At 36.5% G+C, this 25,760-nt stretch overlaps 1 protein-coding gene across 1 annotated transcript in view; it reads left to right on the top strand.

Moving 5' to 3' along the window:
- The window catches only part of Pi3K21B (phosphatidylinositol 3-kinase regulatory subunit alpha), a 405,502-nt gene that overhangs the window by 57,256 nt on the left and 322,486 nt on the right, over positions 1 to 25,760 (top strand). The window contains exon 4 of the mRNA XM_090416099.1: positions 4,076 to 4,123. Coding sequence (XP_090272225.1) covers positions 4,076 to 4,123 — 48 coding nt within the window. The remainder of the gene's footprint in view (positions 1 to 4,075; positions 4,124 to 25,760) is intronic.

Below are 25,760 nucleotides of genomic sequence, written 5' to 3'. Positions count from 1 at the left end.
CAGTTTGCCTGCTTGCGGGATGAAAAACGCTAGATAAACTGGCAGAAAAAACCCTACTGCCCGTGCCCAAGACCGGCTAACTTGGCTATGGCTGAGGAAGATCCTCAAATTCCTCACATCTTCGATGGGAATCAAACCTGGGACACTCCTTCCCCAGTCATATGGTTGCGAAGCGCACAGCCACTAGACTAACCGCACGGACAGAATTAGTAATAAGGAGTATCTAAGAAAGTCCTCTGATCTGTTATTGATTGAAATATAACTCGTGAGATAACTTGGCATAGTTAGCCAATCTCTTTGAGAGTAAATTAGTGTCAGTAATTGAATTAAATACACAGAGGAGTAATTGAGTAATTATATTGTATAGTTATCTAGTTTTTAAAAAGGAAAGTTTGGTTCTTTATGCTAAAAGTCTAAAGGATAGGTAGAGAGAGTAACCTCCCTATCACTTATTTAATGTACTTTGTTATTATTGTAATTAAATGTGTTTTATTTATATGCAAATAGAGTGCTGCCTGATTTTTTTTTATTTTTACAACTGCACTGTTCCTAAAAAAAAAATTAGACTTGTGGGAAACAACTAAGGTAATAAAAGCACAGTGTAAGTACTTAAGAACCACGACTGTTTATATAAACTTTGTTGAAGGAACTCATACTAGTAAGAGAGAGGGAGAGAGATCTACCGGACGTATTACTAAGTCTTCTGCCGATATAAATAATACTGGTGGTGCAGTCTTACAAATAAATTTTCCAGTGTTCATAGGCATATGACTAGTAAATATGGAAGGTGAATAAACATAGTGCGCAGTAGAATAAGTAAGGAAGGTTATGAGAGAAAAAGTGCGCACTGCTATAAAGTATAAAAATAGAGTAAAGATAAAAATATTATAACAATATAATCAAAATAACGCCATATCGTTACATATGTATAACATATTGCAGCTCTTTCTGTTTCAAATCAATCCATTGTTGGCATTCTACCTTATAATAAACAGTCATTGCACATGAAGATGGCCTGCAATTTTCAGACCAAAATACTTGGCTTTATCTAAATTAATATGTTATCCTTTTCCAGTGCAATCATGTCATGTATTCTATCTACCTGTGTTGTCCTCTGGAACAGCCTGTCTCATAATGTGTTTCCCAAACTTCAACTTCCAGCTCTTTAGGAAAAAATGTCAATAGATTTCTTCTTTCTCAATCTTTATATACACCTCATACATAGCACTGATGTACTATAGGTTCTTCTGCCTCTTTGTGTGGAATAAATATGTAAATAGTCTCTTGGTGAATCCTGAGACACCATGGAGGTGGCTTGTAATAATATTAACAATTATTACTGCTAGTTTAGCTAAAAAGACTAAAATTGGTCGCATCTTAGACCCTTTAATTTAGCAATTAAGGACTAAAGTAAAAGACTCCCACTTCCCTCTTCTTGTTTCAGGGAGAGAGGAGGTAGGAGTACAAGCTCTTTTGAAGTAAAAAAAAAAAAAAAAAAAAAAAAAAAGTATATGCCCAGCAGGTGCATGTTTTCTCTTTGACAATAATGTAAATAGATACATTAAGTCTGTATTACTTATAAAAGCAATTACCTCAAGATTTGATTATTATTATTATTCAGGCCCCCATGGAGTCAAAAGACTCATCGAGGGGAGGTCCCCCCCTAAGAAACACAAAGTCTATCATACCACTCCTTAAACTCATTGACCGTTCTCGCTCTCACCACTCCTTCAGGCAATGCATTCCACGGTTCAACCACCTTCCACGCAAAAAAACCACTCCTCACCCTCTTGCTCACAGTTTCCTTTCGTAACTTCCAGGGATGGCCTCTTCTCATCACTCCTTCCCGCTGTTCAACCAAGCGAAAGAACTCCCCATTGTCAGCCCTGTAACCACCTCTCAACAGTTTAAAAGTCTCAATCATATCACCTCTCCTTCTTCTATCCACCAAACTCTGCAGTCCACATTCCCTCAGCCGATCCTCATAACTATCCTTGTACAGTCCTGAAGCCATCTTTGTCATCCGTCTTTGTATCCTTTCCACAGTTAATTTATCCCCTTCAAATCCTGGGGACCAAATCTGAGAACAATAGTCCAAGTGTGATCTGATCAGAGACTTATACAACGGAATGATAACCCTCTTATTTCTGCAGGTCAGTGTCCTTCTCATAATTTCAGCAATCCTCTGTGTTACCTTCACCACCTTTGCAATATGTCCCCTAAACTTCAGGTTTCTATCAATCATCAACCCCAGATCTGTTGTCTCCCCTACTTCCTCCAGTATAATTCCTCCCATAGAATATGCAGCATCCCATCGATGTTCCCCAAACCTCAAGACCTTACATTTTGCTGCATTAAACTGACACCCCCATTCATTTGCCCATCTATCTAGCTTATTCAGATCCTCTTGCAGGGCTGCCGCATCTGCACTATTACTAATAATACTTCCCAGCTTCACATCATCTGCAAACAACTGAATGTCCCCTTGCAATCCACTGACAATGTCATTGATATAAAGGTTAAACAATATAGGTCCCAGTACTGGTCCCTGTGGGACCCCACTTGTAACCATCTGCTTCCTTGAAACTGCTCCACCATACACAACTGTCTGATACCTATCAGACAGCCAATCCTGAATCCAGTTGACCAATCTGACATCCAGACCCATGTGCTGCAACTTAAATATCAGCTTATCATATGGCACCCTGTCAAATGCCTTTGTTAAGTCTAACAAGAGCACCCTTTCACAAATCCATGTTGACTCTCACAGATTAACATTACCCTCATCTTCCCAATGCTGTATACGGTCCCTCACTACTTTCTCCAAGATCTTAACAACTACTGATGACACGCAGACTAGCCTATAATTAGACACTTCCAGTCTGTTACCACCCTTATGCAATGGCACTATCTTACCTTCCTTCCATTCCCTGGGCACCTTTGCCGAAGCCAGACTTTCATTGAAAAGCCAGGTTAAAGGCACTGTCAGTTCCCTAGCACATTCTCTCAAAACTCATGAAATACCATCCAGTCCCACAGCTTTATTGACATCCAGAGTACTCAGTATCTGAAACACACTCTCCTCCTGTACCTCCAGACCTCGAACCAGTCCTATCCCTCTAGCATTAAAACTGACTCCTCTAGGATGAAATACTCCAATAAAGTGTTCATTGAACAATTCCACTATGTCCTCTGCATCAGTCACTCTATTCCCATTTTTATCCCACAATATCATTCTTCCACAGTCATTTCTCCTCCTACTGGCCACATAGCTAAAAAATTCCCTATGATATTCTTTGGATCTTAGGGCCAATCTCCTCTCATATTCCAGTTTCGCTTTCCTTACCACACTAGTCACTCTTCTGGCCTGTGTCTTATATTCTTCATGCATCTTCTCTTCACCTGTCTCCTTATATCTCTTCCATAGCCTCTTTTTTGCATGCAATTCCTGTTTGTCATCCACTTTACTCCAAATTGTGTCCTCTTCTTCACTCGTGGTATACAACTTACCATTGCTGCTAACAAATATTCTTTCACAATTTCCCACGCACTAATGATATCCCGACCTTCCAATTCCTCCCTCCATGAAACTTCCCGAAGTTGACATCTAAGACTATTATAATCACTTGCATTATAATTCCACATAAGTTCCAGTCTCTTTGATACTCCTGCATGTCTATTCATTTTTCAAGTCAAAACCATATGGTCACTCTCTCCAACTGGTGGGAGAGATGTCAACTCAGTTATTATCAACTCTTCTGATGCTATAACCAAATCCAAAACTCTTGTTCGTTCCCTCTGTTACATGTTGCCTAAGACATTTGTCCTGGATCTATAGCAACACCCCACTAAATATCCTGTCTTGCCTACCTCTACCTCACACCATACGCTCTCATTTGATTTATAGATACTAATGACTTAAACATGTAAAAGTTTTTGAATAAAATTCTATATTTGTTCTACACATATAAGCCGTGTAAGTATCTATAAATATGTCTAGTGTCAATGTTCCCTTAAAACAACTTAAGAGTTTTATTTTATTTATTTATTTATTATTATTATTTTTTTTTTTAAGGCAAAGATTATATATGGGGAACTGGTCAAGTTGGAATGAAATGTGAAGGTAAGTGTTACTTTCTTTGATGTTCTTATTAGGTAACAACAGGGCTCAACAAATACACTTGGCCACTCACCCATGGTGAGTGGATTTTGCCAGCTGTCAGGTAGCTGCAGGCTAAACAAAATAGAATATTTTTGTTTTAAAAAAAATAACTTTCTAAGCAGTCCTTTTTAACTGCATATACATAATATAAAGGGCCATTCTAGTAACAAAATTAATGCATCCAGTTATATATTTTTCTAAACTCACTATCTTATGCTGTTCTTCGTATTCTTATTATTTATTTAATTTTCTTCATTTGAATGATTTTTACAGAGTGGAAATGTTCTCCACATGCTACAGCAACATCTCTAATCCTTTAGTGAACTCCTATTGACTTATTGGGGTATAATATTTTTAAAAAATTCAGGGGGGAGGATTCTTGAATGAATGTTTTTTGTGGTGAGTAAGATCTTGTATAATTTGTCGAGCCCTGGGTAACAAACAGTATAATTACTTAGAAACATTTTGCATGCTAGACAAGCCAGCAGTGTTGGGTTGGCTGTAAATATGATTTAAAAATAAATAAATAAAAATATCAGATTACATGAAAAGTAAAGTACAAGTAACCCTCGTATAACGTGGATGTTAGGTTCCATAGAAATGCCGCGTTATATAAATCGCATTATACGAGACTTTGATCAAATAGAAAAAGCAGGGTTAGGTTCTGAAATCGTTTTTTTTTTTTAAATTATATAAATAACAATGACATATCCAACAAAAAATTTTTTTATTTAATTCAGCTTATTCATGTAAGTTAAGAAAACATAAACTATGAGACAAACACATAGTTAAAAATTACAAATTGTACATAAATTTCATTGCACATAATGCATAAATGTTTTAGATACAATAAAATAAAGCGCATATTTTAATCGTCATCACTGTCTTCAGAAATGTAATTTCATAGATGTTCTTTAAGTGGCCAGAGGTCGTCACCACTTGAAATCTCTTGGACATTATTTGTATAATTCTTATTGCATACTTCGGCTGGTTTAGTCATCAAGAAGTCAGTAATAAGACCTTGCTTTACCATTATGCTGCAATTTTTTTATTAAGTTTATAATATGGCGCTAAACAAATATCCGTTTGTCTCGTGAATTTTCCAGAGCACTCCATTGAGGGATCATTATCCATAAAATAACTTCCTAACCTTCTTGCCAAGTCCAATCCTTCTGCTAATTTCTTAAACTGAATTCTTTAACGGATTCATCACAATCAGAATCTTCGGCAGAACTTTCCCTGCCATTTGGTTCGATGCCATCTATTAATTGTACCAGTTTCTCCATCAATTAATTCACTAATTTCATTTTCAACCATATCACAAAAGTCCTCTCCACCAAAAATGTGTGCGAAATTTATTATACGACGTGGCTCGGCATCCACTGGAGGTACAGAATTTTGTTCCAGAACAGCTTCAGGCCATATTTTTTTCCAGTAAGCATTCAGCGTAGAGGGTTGTGATGCCTTAATGGACAGAGAAATAATTTTTACACAATTCAATATTGAAAACTCTTTTCATGCTTGACGCAGTGTCACGTTTGGATTAGATTTTTTTTTCCAAAATTAATTGAAATATTTGCCGAATATAATATGACTTAAATGTTGATATTATTCTTTGATCGAGTGATTGAATAAGTGAAGTAGTATTAGGCGGAAAAAAAAGTTATTTTAATATTCGGATGGCTTAAATTTGTTGGGTGGCCTGGTGCGTTATCTAAATTAGTAGAATTTTGAAGTCCATATTCTTTTTCTTTGTGTAACTTTTTACATCGGGTACAGAACACTTGTAAAACCAATTTTCATACATGCTAGCTGTAACCCATGCCTTTTTGTTGGCCACCAATAAACAGGTAGGGTGGACTTGTCGAGCCCTTTCATCGCATGAGGATTTGCGGATTGGTTAATAAACATTGGTTTTGTCATGTAATCACCTGATCCATTACAACAAAACAGTAGAGTAATTTTATCTTTGGAAACTATGAATCCGGGAGCGGATCTTTCATTTTTTGAAATATAGGTGCGTTTTGGGCATTTTTTTTCCAATATAACCCAGATTCATCCATATTCAACACCTGGTCTGATCTGTAACCACCTTCTTTAATGATTTTTAAAAGTTCTGCTGAGTATTTCTGGGCAGCTTCAACATCTGCTGATGCTGATTCTCCTTGGATTTTAAGATTATACAAAGAAAATCGCTTTTTAAAATTTTTGAACCAACCCTTACAGGCACAAAATCCATGCTGAGAGATTTCTTCTGAAGAATCTTGATAGAGTTTCTTATAACTCTGATAAGGTGTCCATCCAAAGGAATTTTCTTTTGAGTGCAATCTTCTATCCAAATCATTAGAGATTTCTCCATTTTTTCTATTGGAATATCGCAAACATGAGCAATGCGCTTTACACTTACCGTTGACCCAGCAATAACACTTTCTCGAATTTTATGTTCATTTTGTTTGATTGTTCAAATTGTTGATTCATTTAAATTCAGAGTCCTTGCAACAACTCCTGGTTTTTCCCCAATTTTCAATCGATCCAAGATTTTAATTTTTTCTTCGAGAGAAATGAATTTCCTTTTCAATGTTGGTTTTTTCCATTTTCGTTGCAGTTTTAGTGGCCATTACAATAAAAATAAACTTTTACATAAAAAAAAGCATTAATATATATGTAACTCAGAAAATAAACTGCTCAGCTTGAGAATAACACACTTATGATTTTAAATGTGCTTTCTTGGCAGAAAACGAAGACAATTTTCAACAATAAACACTTTATACAGTAAACCCTAGATGGCGAACCTATGGCATTCATGCCAGAGGTGGCACGTCTGAGAATTTTGCTGGCATGTCAACAATTTACAGGTGATATTCTTTTATACGCTTATAAATTATTCAAGTTTTTTTTTTAAATTGTTACAATACGTACAAGCTGAAGGTTGTTTTACACAAGACAGCATATATAAAGACGTATATATGATTGGTGCCGTATTAACAAAGGGTCGCGCTACCCAAAGACAAAAGCAACCAATAAGTGCTGAGTTGAAATGCTAATTCTCTTCAATCGAATTCCATAACATCTGAAACTGTCATAACAACATTTTCACTATTAGTTATAACACATTCACAAAAGGGTGTCATTTATCATTCCGATGGAACTTCTCATTACTGACTGGCTCAACTCGCAAACGTTTCAGCCCTTGGTTGAATTTTATGGCTTCTTGGCAGGCGAACTCACACATTCATTATGTGGCATGTTTCAATTCTTGGTAGTCTTTTTTTTAAAGTTAGCCTTTGTGATCTGTCATAATGACATCGAGAATTTCAAATGCAATAAAATAAACACTTATTTCATAATTGAAAAATTGGACAATAGTTTTTAGTTATGTGGTTTTACTTAAGTCTATACAACATAGTTTCTGTGAGAGGGGACATGTGATTTAATAGTTAGCGCCGTTTTTATTCCATCTGTCTCTAATTGTACTATTTGTTGAGAATGACACAGACTGCAAAAGCCTCTGTACAGTACTTATTCAGTGATACAATAAAACTGAATTCGATACTTATAACTACTTGCGCGATACAGGCAGACACAAGTTTAACGAAGATAAAATTTGATTTTTAAGTCCTGTGGTGAAAAATAGGTAAAAAATAAAATAAATAATGGGTTACTAAAAATTGTAGACTGCGTTATATCGAAACCGCATTGAACAAGTGATACTACAATTTGTAGACTGCGTTGTATAAGTATACGTTATACGAGGGTTACCTGTATTTCCCATAAGATTTATTCATGTTAATACTTCTCTTGGGTTGTATATCACGCACGTTGCACTCAGCTGGAAGATGCTTTCTGACATATTGCATTTTATCTTTATCAGAAAATGGCTGTTTTAAAATTTACTAATTTTTATAAGATGCCAGTTTTTTTTTTTTTTGGTAAAATCATCTAAGACAATTCAGTATAAAATTATATACTTTCATCACAGAAGTTATGCTTTATATTTTAAGAAACATTTTTATTACTGATGTATTTATAGCAAGATCCAGCATGTTTTGACGTGGCAGTTATTTTGAACTGTTGGTTTTCATTGGAGAAATCAGAAGGAAACCTTAAGAGAATGAAACTCAATGTTAGAGCAATCCTGTGTTAGAGAGTTGTTTTTTTTAGAAGCGAACAACAGTTGGTGTTTTGCCTAATTTCTGAAATATTTCATATAAATTTATTCCTCCGGATTTTCCCACATTACCTGCTTTGCATTCTATTATGGTTGACTCTCACTATAGCAAACTCAGATACTCACTATAACAAACTACCAACCTAAGCCTCTATTGCAAACTGGCCCTCGAGTTTACTGTAGTAACATTCGACTATATCTGTTTTCAAATTTAATTTGCCATCTTTACTAAAAGTGATACCTAAAGAACTGAAATATTTTATTGTCCTGTATGTTCTCCAGTGAGAAAATGTTTTGATGTTTCCACTTATTTTCCACTTCTGTCTTTTTGTTTCTGATTTTTAAGCCAAATTTTTGACAGAAGTTATTCATTAGTTAAAGAATCCTGAAGATTTGTGCTGGATTTGTTTAGGAGTATAGCATCACCTGCATAAATTAATGAAGTTTGATATGTCCGATTTTGATATGAAGTTTAATACCACTTTGCCATAATGTGATCCATATAGATTGATGAATAAGAGATTGTGTGCACCCTTGCTGTACACCTGTTGTTATATCAAACATTCCTTCTGTATTTCATTTCTATTTGCTGATTTTACAACTTAAATATAGACAACTTAAAAATTTTTTTTAAAAAAAATGATTACTACTAAATTATTACTTCTTCTTCAGCTTCTCCCACTTAAGTGGGGTCACTGACCCTTCTTCCCACACATTTGTTCTCTCTCCTCATCACATGACCAAACCATCTCAACCTTGCCTCCTGTATCTTCGCTCCTAAGTTTGTAAGTTTCACTGTTCCCACTCACATAGTCATTTCTCAGACAATCCTTTCTGGTCACACTGCACATCCACCTAAGCATTCTCATCTGCTACCTCTATCCTGCTGATGTTATTTTTCCTCAGAGCCACAGTTTCTATAGCGTACGTCATAGCTGGCCTCACTACTGTCCTATAGATTTTGCCTTTCAGATTGATCGGCACCCTTTTATCGCATAACACTCCAGCCATCTCCCTCCAGTTCCTCCAACCCACTTGTATCCTGCATCCCACTTCCTTCTCAGCTCCTCCATCTTCTTCCACTGTTGAACCTAAGTATCTAAAGTCCCTCACTTTCCTGATAACATTTCCTTCCAGCTCCAGATCTGTCTCCTGGCTGCTGCCCACTGTGCAACACATATACTCTGTCTTACTTCTGCTCAGTCTCATACCTCTCTCTTCCAGTACTTTTCTCCATCTTTCCAGTTTAGTTCCCACTTCTTTTCTTGAATCTGCACACGGCAAGGTATCATCTGCATACAACATTGTCCAAGGCGCATCTTCTCTCACCTCCTCCGTCACCACCTCCATCACAATGTTAAACAGAAACAGACTTAATGCTGACCCTTGATGCAAGCCAACTGTTACTTGAAAACTTTCTGTCTGTCCCAGGCAGTTCCGAACACTTGTCTTCACATTTCTGTACATCTCCCGTACCAACCTGACATATTTCTCCGGAACCTTCTTCTCCCTCAGACACCTCCAGACTTCTTGCCTTGGCACTCTATCGTATGCTTTCTCCAGATCAATAAATGCCAGATGTAGCTCCCGTTGTTTCTCTCAAAACTTTTATATCATCTTCCGTAACCCAAAGATAGCATCTGTTGTTGATCTACCAGGCATGAAGCCATATTGTTCCTTTGCAATCTCCACCTCCTTCCTCAATCTTCCATCAAGAACCCTTTCTAGAATTTTCATTGTGTGGGACATCAACCTTATTCCTCTAATTTTTACAGGCTTGTGTATCCCCTTTACCCTTGTAGATGGGGATACTCTCCCTCCATTCCTCGGGTATATTTTCCTGTTGGCAAACTTTCATGAAAAGGTCCCACAGCAGGTCAATTCCCTCTTCCCCCAGTGCCTTTCATGCCTCCACTGGAATCCTGTCGGGGGGCCCACCGATTTTCCATTCCTCATCCTCTTCATGGCCTCCGTCACTTCCACTCTACTGATGTTCTGCACCATCCCCTCAGAAGGCTGCCCATCTTTTCTGCGAGTCCTTTCATTTTCCTCATTCAAAAGTCCCTCAAAGTATATTCTCCATCTGTTTCTTATGTCCACATCCCTCCATAATACTCTTCCTTCAGCATCTTTCATCTGCCTTACATGAAAGATGTACTTTATTTCTACATTTCGCTAGTTGGTAAATTTTTCTCTGTCCTTCCTTTGTTTCTAATTGATCATACAGATCTTGATATGCCATGGCCTTCGCCTGTGCCACAACTCTCTTGGCTTCTTGCTTTCTCTCTCTCTGTCCTCTTCCACTCTTGACTCATCCCACTTCTGCTTTGCATTCCTCTTAGCTGTCACTGCCACTTGGACATTATTATTCCACTACCAACCCTCCTTCTGCTCTCTAATCTTTCCAGATGTCTCACCAAGCACCTCGATTGCACAGCTCAGGATTTTTGAATTATGCTTCCACATCTTGTACACTTTTCAGTCCATCTGAAATCCTCTCTAATACCCTCTCACTAAAACGATTCCTCACACTCTCTTCTTTTAAGCGAAACCACTTAATTGTCTTCATCCCATGGCTTCCAGAGGTTCTTATCTTCGATCTTATTTTGAAGTCTGCACACAGCAGTCGGTGTTGCTGTGCCACTTGATCTGTTGGAATTACTTTACAATTTGTCACAACCTTAAGATGTTTTCTTCTAGTCAAAATGTAGTCAATTTGTGAACTGCTGTAGCCACTCCTAAATGTTATCAAATGTTCTTCCCTCTTGTAGAAAAACGAGTTCACAATTGCCAGATCAAATGCTACTGCAAAGTCCACAACCCTCTCTCCTTCCTGGCTCATCATTCCCACTCCGTGGCCACCATGCACCCTTTCACAGTCTCTATTCTGTCTCCCTATGTGTCCGTTCAAGTCTCCTCTGACAATCACCATCTCGATTTCTTCCAGTTCCCTCATTTCTTCATCTAACACGTTCCAGAACTTATCTTTCTCCTCTGCTGTACAGCCAACGTGCAGGGCATATACACATAATACGACCACCCGCTCTTCTCCAAGACCCAATTTCATTCGCATGATCCTGTCATTCCCTCTACCCATTTCCAGTAATTTGCCCTTCATTCTGCCACACACCACAATTCCTATACCATTTCTTCCCTCGTTATTCGTTCCAGAGTAGAACAATTTATATCCATCTCGCAGTTCCTTTGCCTTTCTACCCCTTCCACCTTGTCTCCTGCACACATAAAATGTCCAACTTCCTCTTCCTCATCATGTCTGCCACCTCTCTTCCCCTTCCAGTCATGCTTCCAACATTCAGTGTTCCCACTCGCAACATCCTCTCCACCTGCTGGGCTCACTTCTTTAACCACATCCACCCTTGATGCGGTAGCCCTCATCCACTTCTCGCAGCTGTAGGGCGATGTGGCTGCACATCGCTTAAGGGGTACGCCCTAGCCCTTATATCATTTTCTCTTTGACTTATCATAGCTAGAGCTGGCAGTAAAGTTTTATGACCGGATGCCATTCCTGACATCAACCCTTGCCATTTATCCGGGCTTGAGACTGGCACCTATTGAGGCTAGCTTGCCTCCTTTGGTGGCTGCATAAGATGAAATGACTTAGCAAGATAGGAAAGATTCACTCCTAGCCCTCGAATACTCTAATAGCATCAGGGGAAAGGAGCAAGGAGAGGAGAATGAAGCAAAGAAAGAAGGGTAGGGACCAGTCTACAGAATAATATAACAGATGTATATTACATGAAGTAAGGCATGGTCCAGCATCTGGTACCTCGGGTTTGCCATGCCCGTACTCACTAAAGTGAGCCCTTGAGGTACTACTAAATTATTACTAAATCCCATAATTGTAGGATTTTGAAAAGCTTGTCACCTTCTCATATGTCTTTTTTTTTTTTTTTCTCCATATCTACAAGATTCTTAACTATTTGTTATAAAGCAAAATTCTGATTGTGACAACCTCTATTTGGCCTGAACCTACTTTCTCTTTTACAATTTTCTTAGCCTCATCTCATGTACGTTACTCAGTAGCAAAATTCCTTTAATTCTCATGGTCAGTTTTATTTTCCTTTTTATTGATGGGAACTAAGAGCTCTACTCCAGTCATATGGAATTAGAATTTTGACTAGGCCTTCTGAAATATGCAGCGTAGTCACTGTTAAACTTTTATATCTCCATATTTGAATGTTTCGGGCTACATATTATCTACCTTAGCTACTTTATATTACAGGTTCATGATGGCCATTTGTGCCTCAAGAAATTGATATTGAAGATACATTACTCCTTGATACATTTCTCTTGAATATTTTCCACCATAGTTCTGCCACTGCTCAGCTCATTTTTTAAAGTAATTATTCCTGAAATTTAGAATATCTTCAATTTTTATACCACTTGCATTATCTGATGCCTTTTACAGTGCTCTTTTTTTTTTTTTCTCACTTGCCTCAAACATTTTGCCATCTTTGTAATCTGTTCTCACCCAAGCCTTCCCATGAGTTAAGCTTTACTTTTACATATAACTTGGTTCTTACATTTTTCTCTGTATTCTTCTCAGTGTAGAAATGTGGGAACTTTCAGTATGCTTGCTTTCTTTACTCAGAATGCATAACTAACACTTTTCTACATTAAACTAGCATCCATTATTCTTTGTCCATGCTGTTCTTGGTCCATTCTTTGTTCAAGGATATTAAATCATTTCTACAAGCTTTCTGCATCATTTCGATTAATTGTTATTAAATCCAGTTTTGCATTATTAACAAACAACTCAATCTTTTCCTTCAAATCATTTCCTGTATCATTAATGTTCAAATTAAATAGCAGCAGTCTAAATACAGATCCCTTTGGTACATGCTAGTTATCTGCTTCTCCTGGATTCTGTTCTCCCATATATTAATCTTATGTGCTTGTCCATCAACTACCCTCATATCATAGTACTAGTCTTATATCCATTCCCATTGTTGCAGTGTTGATATTTCATGCAGTATGCTCTCAGATGCCTTTTCAAAGTCCAGCAATATTATGTAGCCATTCCCTTTATCCATCTCAACTGTTATCTCTTAATTATAAGAAGTGAGCATATCACTGAGTTATGGCCTGCTTCATCAAGCTGTGCTCTCTTCCATCGAGTATCATATTTTTATCCATCCATTCCTGAATTTTATCTTTGAGATCATTCTCCAGTACTTTTAATACTGCTTCTGAGATACTAATTGCAGGGCTGTACTTATGCACAGGCACACAATGCTCTAGCTGAGGGCCTCAAACAACGAGAGGGTCCCCGGAGCACTCTAGTGCCTCAGGCCCCACCTGTCTCGGAAAATGTAAGTATGGCCCTGACTAATTGGGCTGTAATTTGCTATCTTGCAGCCTCCTTTATATAGTAGAATTATTTTTTTTCCTTCTACTCCTTTGGAACCTTATCTTAGCTGAGACCTTATTTAAACACTCAGAATCAATGCTGTTTCCTTTGGACATCCTCATAATATATGTGCCACTATCATTGTTATTATTATTAAGAGAGACCTCCAGGGAGTCAGGGACTCATTGAAAGAAGCCATATACTACACGCACCAGCTATTATACTTATTCTTGAATTCATTCACACTGCTTGCACTCGCAACATTCAATGGCAGTCCATTCCAATCGCACACCACCATGTGAGAGAAAAATCTTGCCTTCACCTCCTTCTTAGCAGCATTCATTCTCAGCTTCCAAGGATGCCCTCTTGTACTTTCTCCACCCTCCATAAATTGAAAAATTCCATCAGTTGAAATCCTGTATGACCCTTTCAGAAGTTTGTAAGTTTCAATCATATCACCCGTTAGAGCAATTCTGTGTCAGAGAGTTGTATTTTTCAAAAGCGAACAACAGTTGGTGTGTAAGAGTGATTATCATAAAAGAGCCTAAAAGTCTTCACTCTGGTATTGTAAAATAAACAGATCGATCTATATGTCATAGCTGAATACAAATATATAGAAATATGGAAAGTTTTTTTTTTCAATAGTGCAAGCTAAGTCAACTCCACTGCCGAGGATTGTATTCTCATAAAGTTCTCTGGTCTTTATTCAAAGTTTTTAAGTTATATATATGGTTAAGAAATAAGCATGGATCTTTAATATCCCCTATTTCTGTTTATTAAGAATGATTTCACATTGCTGAAATGAAGACTTTTAGTCTCTTATTTCAGTGCTTCCCAAAATTCTGGATGTCAGGGCCCATTTGGAAAAAATTAAAATATTTGATGGTCCCCCCTTCGAAAAAAAATTGTAATATAGCCATATATTATTATAATATTTATTGTATTTATATTCAATACAAAACATGCACAGCAAATATTGCAAAAATCAAATGCAAATATTACATTTTTAGCATCTTACATACACATTTGACACGACACATTATCTCATATTTTTATATAGATATATTGTTATTGTACATTTGCAGTACAAGCACATGAAACGTAAAATGATTAGTACTAAATAAAGAATTAAAAACATAAATGAAGTTTAATAGCAATTTAATGTGACGGATGTGTTTCAATACTGCTACACAAAAAGTCAATATCAGGTGAAATATTTGAAATTGCAATTCTTAGATTTCTTTCCAATTCTTCCATTGATAAATAGATCTGTGTTTATTTTTAATTACCAATAACGATGAAAATGCTATTTCACAAAGGTATGTAGATGTGAAAGGAATTAGCATATTTAAGGCTGTGTTTGCTAATGAAGGACATTCTTTTTGTCTTCGAATCCAAAATTCGGATAAATCACTGCTAACAAATTCTGATTCGAGGGCTGAATCTGTTCTCATATCAGTTAGTTCTTCTTGGGATGACCATGGAAGATTGCTAAATTGTAGAGAAGGAGCAAATGATGTTCTTATCCAATCATATTCTTTATCTTCATTCAAATTAGGAAAATGTTTTTTGAAAAAACCATAGAATTTGTGAGGTGGTTAATTATTATCCTTTTATTTTCTGTTGATAGTAAAATATTATTTTCTTTAACATATTCATGAAGAGAAGTAAACATTTCCATTTTATTATCCTTAAAACTTTTTCACCACGCAGAAAGTTTACTTTGAAATTCTTGCAATTTAATGTTTAGTGTTATAGTTCGCCCACCGTTTGTAGGTCTCTCCTTGGAATTTTGCCAAGAATAGTCGATTCATGCTGAAGGGGAGAAAGAAATGAAGGATGTACGAATTGGTCGCCAACATGTGAAATCACGTGCTTTCTTGCCGTCGCTGTACTAGTACTAGCTTGATTTTTGTTGTCGCTTTTTTGCATTATTTTTTATTATTAATTTGTATGATGGATCCAGTACAGTCAACAAGTTCTGTTGTTAAACGTTTCAGTAGCTCTTGCAAAAGAATACTGAATAATGTGCTGACATTCTACGAAAAAGAATCGTCAGAAGACCGTCTCCTTGTTTCCCTTTCTCAAGTCATAAAACGTGCAAGTGCAATTGCGGACGTATCGGGAGTCAACTGATAAAAGAATTTGTAGGGAATCAAAAGGTAAGCCAAAATTTAAATCTCCTAAAAAAAAAAAAAAGAAAGAAAACAATCGAAACCATAGCTTTGAATGATTTTGATGTAGATGTTATAAGAAGAACTATTCACTAATTTTACGTGGTCAAGAAAACAGTGCCAACTGTTCCGAAATTGATTCCTGTGCTTAAAGAAAAAATTAATTTTCTTTGGAAAAGAGAAACTTTAAGGAAAATACTTCATGAAATCGGATTTTGTTTTAAAAAGTCCTAGAATAAAAGGAAACTTATCATGGAGCGAAGTGACATTGTTTTATCTAGAACGCAGTATTTGAGAGTAATAAGACGTTTCAGGGAGGAGAAAAGACCGATTGTGTGTCTAGATGAAACTTGGATTGATAGTAATTTAACTTATGGAAAATGTTGGCAGTCTAAAGAAGAATGTGGAGTGCTACAAACCGGAAATGACTCGCGGCACATAATAAATGGTTTTTTTACCGAATTCAAATTTACTATACAAAGCCAATTCAACTACTGGAGATTACCATGGGCAAATGAATTCCACGATATTAATGCTATTGAGTATGTTTGGGCAGAAGTGAAAAGTTTCATTTGCCATCGCAACTTAACTCTGGGGATATTGACATGTCGAAACTTTTTAAGCTTTCAGAACAGGCGATTGAAAGTATTACGGTTCAAAACTGGGGAAAATATTGCTCTCATGTCACCTCATTGGAAAATATGTATTGGGACAGAGACGGAATTATTCGAAGAATTATGCAAATTCTTCGTTGATCAGTTTAAGTGAAAGTGATGGCGATTCAGACACTGATTCAGATGACTCTGAAGATTAAAAGGATTTGACAATGGTATTTTTTTCCAACATTTTTTTTTTTTTTTTGCATGGGTTTGTTAAAAGAGTCGCAACAAATCATAAATAATTAAAGTGTCTCAGTTCTCTCAACTGTAAGTTTAGAACATCTAAGTTCATTTGAAAAAATTTCTGTTTTCTGTATAATTATTTTTATTTTATAAAAAACTTTCTTAAAAATGAACTTAGTTAAATTTTTGTTTTTTGCTATACCTTTTTTAATTTTGTTAATACTCTACGTACGTTTTTCCAACTGTTATACAAGCAAAATAGTTACACTTTAAAAACTACAATGTTTGTAAAAGAAAAGCTAAATTTTCCGACCTGTAAACAAACTCATCCCAGAAGACAGATTGATTACCCTATTATCGGAATGGATTCTCCTTTTTCTGACATGCGCAGAAGTCGTGGGATCTGTAATCGGTGGGTGAACTATAATATATTAGTACTTTTTCCTTGCAGAAAAAGATTCTATTCATTAACTTTTTCGAAAAAATCCGACAGATAAGAAATGAAACACAACCAATTTTGATCACAAAAATGAGATGTTAATATGGGATTCTTATCAAGAAGAAAAATTCATAATTCATCTTTTAATTCTTCTGTGTGATATAAAAGAGTATCGTAATTGGAATCCATCTCTTGGCATAAAATACGAAACAGTCTTGTATTAGTAGCATTACTTTTTATATAATTAACTATAGTAGAAACTTCTGATAACATCTTATTCGCCGAGTCTTCCATTTGTCGAAATACTAAGCTTTCTCTAGATAAGGCAATGAACATGTCTTGCATTCTGATAAACTTTTTTTACTTCTGCTACAAAACCTGAAATTCTCCCCGTCATGGCTGCATGACCATCAGTGCAAATCCCGATGAACTTTTGCCAATCAAGTTCACATTCTTTAAAAAAATTATTCACTTTTTCAAATATATCTTTACCTTTGGTTGTAACGGAAAGATTTCTGCAAAACAGTAGATCTTCATGAATTTGGAAATTATAGAGATATCTAACAAAAATTATTAAATTAGCATCATTTGTATTATCCGTAGATTCTTCAAGCTGAATGGCAAATGCATTACTTTGTTTGATTCATGAAATTAATATAGATATGATATTATCGGCGATGCAATCTATTCTTCTTTTAATTGTGTTATTAGACATAGGAATTTTTTTGAAAGGTTCTGATATTTTGGAACCATAGATAGTTTCACAAATTTTTATTGCTGTTGGTAAAACGAGGTCTTCACCAATTGTATGAGGTTTCTTTGTTTTTGCAATTAACAAAGCAATTTCGAAAGATACTTTTATTAATTTGTCATTCAGTTTAGTATGCTTTGAAAAACATTTAGTTTGTCGTTTCAGTTCTTCAGCCTTTCTTTGAAAAAACTCAATTGTCTTACTCTTATATTCCCCACGAACAGTGTCTAAATGCTGACAAAGTTTTCTGGGTCACATGCAATCATTTGATAACTGTTTATAGCAGATTACGCACATAGATTTGTTTGGATCATTATATGATGGTATAAACCCATATTTCAAATAAGAAGGATCGTATTTTCGAATTTTTTCATGCGATATTTTTTGCTTCTTGCCGTCTGGTGCTGAAGACGATGTGGACTGTTCTGGTAAAATACGAGATACTCTTGTTTGTGAGTCTGTTTCTGCTGATTGTTCGCTGGATTTTTTTTTTTTTTTTTTATCAGCCACTCATCCATCTCAGGGTTAAATTTTTAACGTGGAATATATCAAATAATAGCACCACATACTGATAGCGGCACACCACAGACTAACAAGATGAAATTAGTGAATTATTACCTGAATAAGGGAATCCCTGGAACTGGAACATTTTTCTGTTTTGTGACGTTTCTCCCTTTATGGTAATTAAGTCTAACGGAAAACAGCAATGGCAGGTTATTAAGACGTGCATATGATTGGTGCGGTATTAACAAAAGATCACGCGACCAAAAGATAAAAGCATAGCCAACAATTTAGTTGAAATGCTAACTCTCTTCAACCAAATTCCATATGTGAAACTGCCATAACATGCACTATATATATTTCTTAGTTTTAACACGTTTATGCATTTTATTGCTGCCTTGCAGCAGGCGAACTTGCACACATCTAATTTATAACAATAGTTTTTAGTTAGATACTGTTAAATTATTTCATCCTGGTGAGTGATTTTTTAAAATAGTTAGCTGTAAAAAATGTGTAGATCAAAAATTTTTAAAATCTATAACATTTATTTTTAAGATGTATATAGGCGTACTAATCGAATTTGGGTATCGAAAAAAAATGATGCACTAATCGGGGGCGCATTAATCAAGGGATTGCTGTATTTACAATTTTTGTTATATGACACTTGAACTTCAACTTCCTGTCTACTAAACTCCAAGATCCCAAGCTTGATCAGTTTCTTCAAGTATAATCCCACCAATATAATACATTGGATATCTAATTACGCTGAAGTGCATGACTTTACATTTACTGACATCCATTTTCCCATGCCCACAATTCCACCCTATTCAAATCATTCTGCAAATACTGCATCAGCAACATTCCTGATTACCCTACCTATCTTTGCATCATCAGCAAATACCTGTAAGTTTTTTGTCAAACCCTTCCCAATATCATTAATGTATAGGTAACAATGTTACAATTGTCTAGTTCAAAGGTAACATTGTTATTGAGCAAGTTGCTAAAACATGACCTTCCCTTAGTAACCCATGTTGCTCATTGCAAAGTAAAGATTCACTGTCAACCCATTTCTGAATGTGATCCCTAACCAATTTTTCCAAAATCTTCACCACCATCACCACTCCTGAGATACTAATTGGTCAATAGTTGGATACATCGGTCTTTGCACCGATGTATCCACCGATGTAATGCAATGAAATTATCTTGCATTCTTTCTTTCCTGCAGAATCTTCCCTGTTCTGAGACTCATATTAAATGGCCTAGTCAAAGGAATAACCAGTTCAGCTGAACACTCTTAGCACACGTGCTGATATCCCATCAGTCCCTATTGCTGAATTCTTATTCAGTTTGTGCAACAGCTCTAATACCTCGTCTTCATACACCTGAATTTCTTCATCCAATGAAGAAGTAGTGTGCTGAGTGTTGCATACACTAGGTTGATAGCATTTTAACAAAATGGGTACTCGTTAGTGCCCATTTTTCTGCATCTGTAACCCTCACGCCATCTGCATTTAGAACAGTTATTCTTTCATATCGATAGAATTCTTGTTGGTTGTTTTTAGTACGCAGAGCCAGTTTCTTTTCATACTCAGACTTTGCTTTCCATAAATAGTTGCGATTATTCTAGCCTTCTGCATTATAAATTTCATAATGCACATCATCCTTCCACATCATCTTTTCTTATGAATCTCTTGCTTAATAAGATTGCACATTCATTTGACTCCTACTCTGTTTATTCTTCAGACTCTTGGGACACATTTTGATATGGCATCATTTAAGTATTGTTTAAATGCTTCCCATGCACTATCGATATTCTTTCCATCTAGCAACTGATCCTATTCCACTGAACTCAGTATACTCTTTAGTTGGTCATAATTTCCTGCTTTGTAGTTCAGCATGTAATCTTTTCTGAATGGAACATTCATAAACTTAATCACTTCCCAAGTGAGTACCACAGGACCACTGTCACCAACCAAAGGCAGAATAGTTGCATCTTTAACTGAAATGCCCTCTGACACTATAATCAGATTTAACACTCTTTGACCTCGAGTTCCTTCTGTCACATGCTGCTTGAGGAAGTTGTCCTGCAACAGCTCAATAAATACATTTTCATTCTTCTGATGAGATTCTGCTGCTACCCAATCAATATTTATATAATTAAAGTCTCCCATTATGATTACTCTTTTCGCACTCGTCTTGTCTATTTGGTGATGCATTTCTTCATCACTAGCAACCAATCTACCAGGTCTGTAACAACACCCCGCTATGTAATTGATCTTGTTAGATTCTACCTCAACCAGATGGCTTCAAAGTCACTGCCACATGAAATGCTGTTAGTAGTAGTAGTAGTACTACTACAATCATAGGTCTCAAGTCATCATTAGCAGCACATCCCCTCCTCTGCTAAATATGAACTTAAATGATGTGCATCACAACCTCTAGACATTCCAACCTACCTTCCTATTTTTGATCGAATTCTAAATTACATTTAGAATAACAGTCCACCTCAGCTTATCCAAATTACATTACATGTTGATTTTATATCATACACTATGTATGATTCCTTCCACTGTAATGATGGCACATGCACTTTTGGCACAGTCTGATATTCCTTGTCTCAAGATATCAAATCTTGAATACTTGAATTGTCATTATAATAATAAATTTAGTTCAATCCTTTATCCAAGTGTGTGCAAACAAAGTTTGCACCTGAAAGTATCTTCAGGACTTTGGTAAAGTGGCACAACACCACCAAATAGCCAAGTGAACTTTCTTGGTGACTTAATATCCACAACTCCATATGGTTCCCTTTTTCCTGTTCTACTTATCAAGCCAGAAGGGAATCTGAAGATTTACCCTAAGCATTACCTAATAAATTGTTCATCTACCTACCAGAAAATCCTCTCCAACACTACAGATTCTTTCTTTGTCAGTTTTTTTTTTTTTTTTTTCTCTTCATGTGCACTGAGTCATCTCTCCTCTTGGTAACTCAGATTATAATTTCATGCATATTTCATATCTAGTAGAATGCCCATCCCTCAGCCATTCTCATCCTTATATTTCATTTTATTTTACAGCATCAAGTGGGGTGACCTCCTGGACTTCTACTCCTTTCTATAGTCATAACTATTTTTGCTCTCCATGTTGGGATACTTGCTATAACTATATTTATAGAAAGCATCCATCTTCGAAAGAGAGCTTTCATTCCCTTCTGCAACATTCCTTCTCAATATCTAAGACATGATTTTAAAAAGTATGCTAGAGCAGTTAAAAAACAAAACAAAACATAACAGCACATTGCAAGTGGATTGATTAAAAAAAAAAAAAAGCTGCTTCATTCTCAGCCTACATAGAAGCTCACAATAATTGAAAAACAGCTCTTAAACATATTCAAGTCTGACTTGGAGAGAGCCAAGTACAGAAAACCTGCCTTTTACACAAATGACAGAGGCATGTTCACTCCCTTGCAAAGGCTTTTGGATTCAGTTTCTGTCCATCTGTACTCCCATCCCTCTCTAATCCAAATGGCACTAATGCAACATCACCTAAAGATAAAACTGGTTTCCTGGCATTGCTCTTTCTTTCAATTCCTACATAGATGACCAAGGAGGCCCCTCCATCTCTTCCAGGAACAGTATTCAGCATGTCATCTGTGACCATATCAGAAGAATCATGACTAACCTAACACTTGTTTTTCAACTTTATCAATATTAACACATTCCAAAACAAATTAGGAGATAAATGTCTGTCATCAAAGTATTAGCTATTGCTCTCTCCTCAATACTCTCTAATTAGAATACGAGAGAAGGATCATGAACAGTTATCTTCATCACCTGGAGAGCTACTGATTAGTGACTACCAGTATGGATTTTACTACTTCAGATCTTGCCTCCATCACCTTCCTTTGGACTAGAAAGGTTTGGAGCTCATTCTGCAGCTCAAACATCCCAGACTCAAGATCTTTTACAGTTAATGAAATAAGCACTGGATTCATACCATCCTTCACTGAAGGGAAGTGATAACAACACTAGTCATCTTCAATGCATGTAAAACACAGTTTCTTTTACTTGCCAAAAAAAGAAAAGACCTTATGATGAAAACTGACCTTGCTACATTCTTTCCTTTAACTCTTACTTAGCAATCAAGACCTTATCTCTCAGCTTGAATTGATATTAAATTAATCTTTGCTAGCACAAACACATCGCATCATTCTATAGTATCCTTAGCATCCTAAAAAAACTTGGTATCCTTTTTCACTCAAAAGTGTTACTTTTCAGTTACCAATTTTGTACAAATCCCAAATCTGCCCACACTTAGAATACTGCTCTCTCACATTTGGCATGGTGCACCAAAATCCTTTCAAAGAATTTTTGATGCTGTTTATTGTCTAGTTATTGACAATCCCTCCTCTCACATTCTCCAGCCATTGTCTCACACATGGTCAATTTCTGCATGGTGTCATTTCTACTATAATACTTTAACAGCTGCTTTTTCAGCAGAACTGGCATTCCTAATTTTCACCGATTTCTGTTAAACTCTCCATAACATTAGTAACAGCTATCCAAAACTTATTATGGCTTAACTGTTAATCCATCTTTCATTGCAACTGTGTTTGTTCTTTGAATGGCCTTCCTCATGAAATATTCTTTAAAGTCTGCTGATCTTCAAAAAAAAGAACATCAGCAAATTTCATCTGCCTCAACAGCTGCCCATGCATGACGACAGTTTTCTATAGATTCCCCAATCTCTTACAGGAGTGATTTTTATATTTGATATATATAAACCAGAGACAGAACCTATAGCACATTAGTGCCGTGTGTGTGTGTGTGTGTGTGTGTGTGTGTGGGTAATATGATGATTAGGAAAGAAGTTTATTGCCATATTTCTTGAAAAGTAGAAGGATATAATTGTTTGGGAACATTATGAGGAGGACTCTTAGGACAGATTATATGAAATAAAAGAGGAAGAGGAGAAGCAGATTTTGAGGCCTTTGCCATTGTACTGAAAAGAAATGTTGTGCAGCCTACTGCTCTTTTATTAAAAAGCCCAACAGAAAGTGGAAGAATGATTGGTGGCCAGTTCATTAGATTTTTTTTTTTTAAGTATCCCACCCATGTGAAACATGTGAATAGCATTTTATAGATGAATGGATTTAGATAGTAGCTGTATGGATGAAAAGTGGTGTTGTCTTAAGCAAAAACGCCTGGTTTTTTTTTTGGAGGTTGAAGACACTGTTGATACGATGCATTTATTCAGGAGTGGCTGGAGGTAAATGTTAGTCCAAGGAGAGAGATCTGATCCTCTCTGGTGGTTTGTGTATTACTAGGCAGTAAAGGTAGGTCACTTGAAATCCTCTTTTATTAGACAAAAAGGCAGGACTGCATTTTGGTATGCAGTCCTGCCTAGTCAACACTGTAGGCTGACCAGGTTATCCTTGCCCACTGAAGGATGGTATGAAGATCATTGTTTAAGGCAACAGTTGTAAATCTTGAAGCTTGAGGTGGCTGCATTCTGCTTGGTCTATTGAATAAGTAGGATGAATGGGGTGGAATATTATCAACGTAGCTGTAGATAAGATTTGTGATGATTGAAAGTTGGTCATCTATGTATAGGAAAAAGAGGATAAGTGTTAGAGACTTCACTATTTAAATAGCTAGATTGTAGGGAATCAAGTTTAATGGGCAGAAGTGAAGAGATCAGAGTAATTTTGAGCATTTGGAGAGCAGCAAATACAGTAAATGAATGTTTACTGAATACGAGGGCAAGGAAATCTTTAGCCAGAGGAATTCTAAATTGAGCATTCTCTAGCAAGTGTCATGAAATCTCTCAGATACACTTCTGTGGCAAAAGGAATCATTCAGTGTATAATTTGGACATGATAGTTCTTTGTGACTGCAAGTAGGATCTGGTCAAGATTTTGTTTAAAAAAAATATGTAAAATTGCACGCCTGCATCACTTATGGGATATGAAAAAGGTTTAGTTATCATAACACGTGAAAAATATATAATATTTGCATTATGAAAAATGTAGATTGTTTGTAATAGAGGATTTTAGATAGTATAATGGATTGTAAAAATGTAGGTGACATTAATATCTAACTTGGTAACATATCTCTAGGATATTCTTAAATTGTCGACTGTTTGAGCACGTCATAATTGTTTTATTTTTTGTTTAATTTTCATACACGCGTGGTCATTAAGTGTGGATACGTTAATGGTATTTGTGATAATTTTATAGTGAAAGAACTGCCAGAGCATTAGTATAAGCTGTCAGAAATTATTATTATTATTGTTCTGGTCAACTCCAAGGAGTCGACAGCCTGTTAGGGCCTCCCTCAACATCATGTTGAGGGAGGCCCTAACATCATGTCAAGAACAACTTGCCTTGAACTCATTCATGGTTGTAGCACCCACAACAGACTCTGGAAGCTTATTCCACTCATTCACCACTCTCTCCAAGTAAAAACCTAGCTCTAACTCCCTTGTCAACCACGCTCTTGCCCAGCTTCCATGCATGGCTCCTAGTCCTCCCACCACCAGTCATATTTTCAAAAATATCTTCTGGATCAATCTTATAGAAACCCTTCAGTAATTTGAATGTCTCAATCATATCACCCCTCCTTCGCCTATCGTCCAATCTCTGCAACCCACAAATCTTCAACCTATTCTCATAAGGTTCATTCCACAGACCTTCTATCATCTTGGTCACTCGTCTCTGGATCCTCTCCACTTCCTCCCCATCACGAAGAAACCCTGGTGCCAATAACAGGGCACAGTAGTCCAGATGGGGTCTTATCAAGGCTCGATACAGAGGAACAACTTATTTGTCTCTGCATGTTCAAGTATTTTTCAGAAGCCAAGTGATTTGATAAGCTGATTTAGTCACTTTTGCAATGTGTCCCCCTAAACTTCAATTCCCCTATCCACCAACATTCCCAAATCCCTGGCCTCATCAATCTCCTGGAGTACGGTTCCACCAATGCGATATACTGCTGCTATTCTTTTCACCCCAAAGTGCATAACCTTACACTTTGCCAAATTAAATTGACATCCATTTTTCCTAGCCCAGTCCTCCAAACTATCCAAATCATCCTGCAAAATTTTGACATCCTGTGCACTCACAATTGCTCTACCCAACTTTGCATCATCAGCAAACAAGTGAACACTTCCTCTCAAATCCCTTCCTATATCAATGATGAACAAATTGAAAAGCAGTGGTCCAAGAACAGAGCCCTGCAGCACACCACTAGTCACAAGCCGTCTTTTAGACCCCACTCCTGCATAAACCACTCTCTGATATCTCTCCTTCAACCACCCTCCTATCCATCTCACCAACCCTATATCTATCCCCA

The sequence above is a fragment of the Typopeltis vanoorti genome, chromosome 3 (assembly GCF_054136105.1).
Source record: "Typopeltis vanoorti isolate ZY-2024b chromosome 3, IOZ_Tvanoo_1.0, whole genome shotgun sequence".
Classification (NCBI taxonomy): domain Eukaryota; kingdom Metazoa; phylum Arthropoda; class Arachnida; order Uropygi; family Thelyphonidae; genus Typopeltis; species Typopeltis vanoorti.
This window is presented reverse-complemented; position numbering and strand designations above follow the sequence as displayed.